General features: G+C 35.5%; 1 protein-coding gene across 1 annotated transcript in view; it reads left to right on the top strand.

Moving 5' to 3' along the window:
* The window catches only part of LOC129575143 (ankyrin repeat, PH and SEC7 domain containing protein secG-like), a 2,651-nt gene extending 1,865 nt beyond the window's left edge, over positions 1 to 786 (top strand). Inside the window, exons 8-10 of the mRNA XM_055458081.1 lie at positions 4 to 102; positions 188 to 283; positions 623 to 786. Coding sequence (XP_055314056.1) covers positions 4 to 102; positions 188 to 283; positions 623 to 675 — 248 coding nt within the window. The 3' untranslated portion in view covers positions 676 to 786. The remainder of the gene's footprint in view (positions 1 to 3; positions 103 to 187; positions 284 to 622) is intronic.
* Positions 787 to 3,741: the final 2,955 nt, after the last annotated feature.

The raw sequence follows: 3,741 nt of genomic DNA, 5'->3' as shown, positions 1-3,741 counted from the left end.
CAGGCCACAAAGATGTCGCCAAACTGTGCATCGATAAAGGAGCCAATGTTGATAGTGAAAATAAACTGAAAATGACACCTCTTCATTATGCTGTAATGAAAGGTAATGTTCAATATTTATTTACACTAAATAAGATATTGGTTCAAAATTGGTTTGATCTTTTTCATCGATTTGTATTATTTTTCAGGTCACAAGGATGTCGTTGAATTGCTCATTAAATATAAAGCCAATGTTAATTTGAAAGCTCACGGTCGAACACCTCTAAATTATGCCATTTCTAATGGTAATGCAGGATGTTTATTTTAAGAATATTCACAGAGAAAATTTTGTCCGCAAGAGGTCAAAGAAAGTGGTCAAACCCATAGAAAGACAAAAAATATTCGTGTGGTTAAAATAATACAGTCAGTAAAATAGATCAACCACAAACTTCAAATTCAAACTTCTCAATTGACTTTTCTGACATCTCAGTTACTTTTACCGCCGCAAAGACAAAACAGATATTTTTTTTGTCTTTTTTCATGGATTGGACCGCATTCTTTGACCTTTCACGGACAAAATTTCGATTTTTACTTTTTTGTGAGTAAGAAATTGGTTTGATCTTTCGAACTGTATTATTTTTCAGGCCACACGGATATCAGCAAACTTCTCAAGGACAATGGAGCCGTTCATCATTAAATCAAATGAAAATTGCACAATGCACACTCCAATGGATCAACGCATTGAAGATGAGACATCACATTCAAATAAAATGTTTGTTGAAGAAATCCAACGAAAGAATTTCTTACCGATTTTTTGTTTCTGTTTTATACATCCCAGATTATAAATACTTATTTCCGTGTGTGTACACTGTACATTCATTGGAATCTCAGAATAGTTGAAAAGCTGTCCATATCTCTACAGAAAGTGTTACTTATAATAATAAGGCAATGGTTTCGTTGGGTTTGAAAGTGAATCGTAAAATATCTGTGGACTATAGAAATCGTGTTTCACTTTAATTGAAGCAAAAATGTTCGATACCCTTTCAAGTCCATTGGAATGATGATTCATTTTAATGGTGATTTTGGTTGTGACTTGGCTTCGGAGTGAAAATTAAGCACTCGATAAGGAGCGCGAATTTCGATGTGCCGATAACACCATTGGATTGGGCACATAAAATACTGTATGAGAATCGAAAAAAAAACATTTTAAAACTTTTTTTTCGATTTCTGCCTTTTTCGGATCGTCTAAATGGGAAGTTTGTAAGAAATCCTCGGAGCGCGGGTTTGCGCCGCTGTAATTACATTGGTTTATATGGTAAACAAGCTGTTGTGTTACGAACAACAGAGTTGCTCACTACGATTCTATTGATGTTAACTGCGCACAAAATCTCGCTTAACAAGTGATTAAATGCTGTTCCTTTTCCAAATGGTCAGGTGGCAACCTTTGCCCAAAATCCGAACGGGGGCCAGTTTTTCAAAATATTTTTTTTTAGTAATTATAAACTAGCAAGTAGTAATTAGGAGAAAAAATTAGCAATTAGTAACTAGTAATTAGAAGAAAAAAATTAGTAACTAGTAACGGGGGAACTAATTCTTAATTGCTACTTGCTACTTGCTAATTTTTCCTTCTAATTACTAGTTACTAATTTTTTCTTCTAATTACTCGTTACTAATTGCTAATTTTTTCTTCTAATTACTACTTGCTAGTTTATAATTACTAAGAAAAAATATTTTGAAAAATTGGTCCCCCCGTTCGGGCGTTTAGCAAAGGTTGTCCCTTATGAATGAATGTAATGTGGAGTTAGTGCCTCACAATATTAAGTGTACTATATTTGTATGCAATACAACACATTGGCGACGCTTCTTCTCATTACGTTCATTCATAATCGCTTGTACAATGCGCTCGTAGACGTGCACACTCCTGTTTGTGTGTGCAACATTTAGTGCGCGTCATTTTTAAAAGAGATGAATCGACCGACTCTGTTTTTCGTAACACAACAGCTTGTTCACCGTATGAACTAATGTTACAGAATTACAGCGGCGCCGACCCGCGCTCCGAGGATTTCATACAAACTTCCCATGTAGACGATCCGAAACAGGCAAAAATCGAAAAAAAGTTAATTTTTTTTCGATTCTCATACAGTATTTCGTGTGCCCAATCACGACAAAAACCACCATTAAAATGAATCATCATTCCCATGGCTTGAAAGTGTATCGAACATTTTTGCTTCAATTAAAGTGAAACACGATTTCTATAGTCCACAGATATGTTATGATTCACTTTCAAGCGAAGAGAATTTATTTAACTTTGCACTTTTAAAAATCAAAAATATTGTGTTACGGTTATCCATAAGTGGTTTAACTTTAGTCATTTTTATTCCTGACCACTCATTTATCCTTGTATGAGCTAATATTGTAACTATTGGATGTTTGTTCTATATAAACCAACGCAACCATGGTACGTGAGCCTGAATGTAACACAATGGTATGAGTCATATCGTTTGATCAAACACATTCAAATTTACATCATGTAAGCGACGATCCATCTGTTGTTATTTTTTAGCTTTGAGACGACTTTGAAACGGAACGTGTTTTGAGCATGCTGCGAAGATGTGAACATTTTTATATTCAAATAGCTACACCAGTAAACATTTCAAGACTGAAAAATAATTGCTTAAAAATTGCCATAGTGAAGGTGATAAAGGAGTGAACGTAAACAACGTATTTTCGATGCGATCCATTTGAACGCAAAATGTATGCACACGTGCACAGGTGGAATTGTAATTCCATCAATCGTTTGATCCATCATCAAATATTCTGTGAGCTTTAATTAAAATCGCCATTGCACGTGGATTAAATTATACCGGTAATGTATTGCTTACTAGGACCATACTTTAAAAGCAGCGCCGTAGCCAGGCCGGCGCAATGGGTGCATTGCACTTTCCAAAAATTTCAAAGGTGCAACAAAATCGGGTTTCAAAGGTGCAACAAAAGAAAAATTTCGATTTTGCACCCTCCAATTTTTTTTTCTGGCTACGGCGCTGTTTAAAAGTGATGCGTTCAATTGTATGGCCATCAAAAAGTTCTTATCAATTGATACGTTTACAGTAAACTGTTGATAGTTCGAAGTTGAAAAAATGGTGAGTCGAAGATCGTTCACACTGCTGCTCATCGGCTTGGTGGTATCCGAGGTAAATCGACAATTTCACTTGCAAATTTTGGATCGGATTCTTTTACATTTGATTGTTTCAGTCGAAAATTTGAGATATTTTTTCTGAACCAATTTCGTTAATGAAATAAAAAGAATTACATTGGTAATCCCGAACTTTTCCGTACCGTTGGCCTGCGTTGTCCGTAGGTACTTTTGGTTATTTTTTGTGAATTTTCTTGAAATAAAGGCAGTGAAAATATAATAATAAAAATAAAGTGAAAAATCGGTCACTTTAACTTAAACTTCAGGTACGTTACGCTGCCCCCCCCCCAAATTTAATGCTGGGATGTGACCGGTACCATTATTTAGTGCTCAATTAGTGCTGGCGAATGGTACCATCGGTTAATTTTATGCTGCGATAGGGAGCTAGCACTAATTGAAAAATGTGTAAAATCTCGATTTTTGGCCCTTTTACAGGGGAGCTACCCGAAAATGAAACTTTTTTATATCGTGACCGGGCTATAAAATTAGTGCTAGATTAGTGCTGGCAAATGCTATTCTCAGTTCCAAAAAATGTTCACTGGGGACCGAGCACCAATTGTAGAAGTGTTC

This window comes from Sitodiplosis mosellana, unplaced genomic scaffold (genome assembly GCF_009176505.1).
Source record: "Sitodiplosis mosellana isolate CC-2019 unplaced genomic scaffold, AAFC_SMos_1.0 Smas_scaffold_6166, whole genome shotgun sequence".
Taxonomy (NCBI): domain Eukaryota; kingdom Metazoa; phylum Arthropoda; class Insecta; order Diptera; family Cecidomyiidae; genus Sitodiplosis; species Sitodiplosis mosellana.
This window is presented reverse-complemented; position numbering and strand designations above follow the sequence as displayed.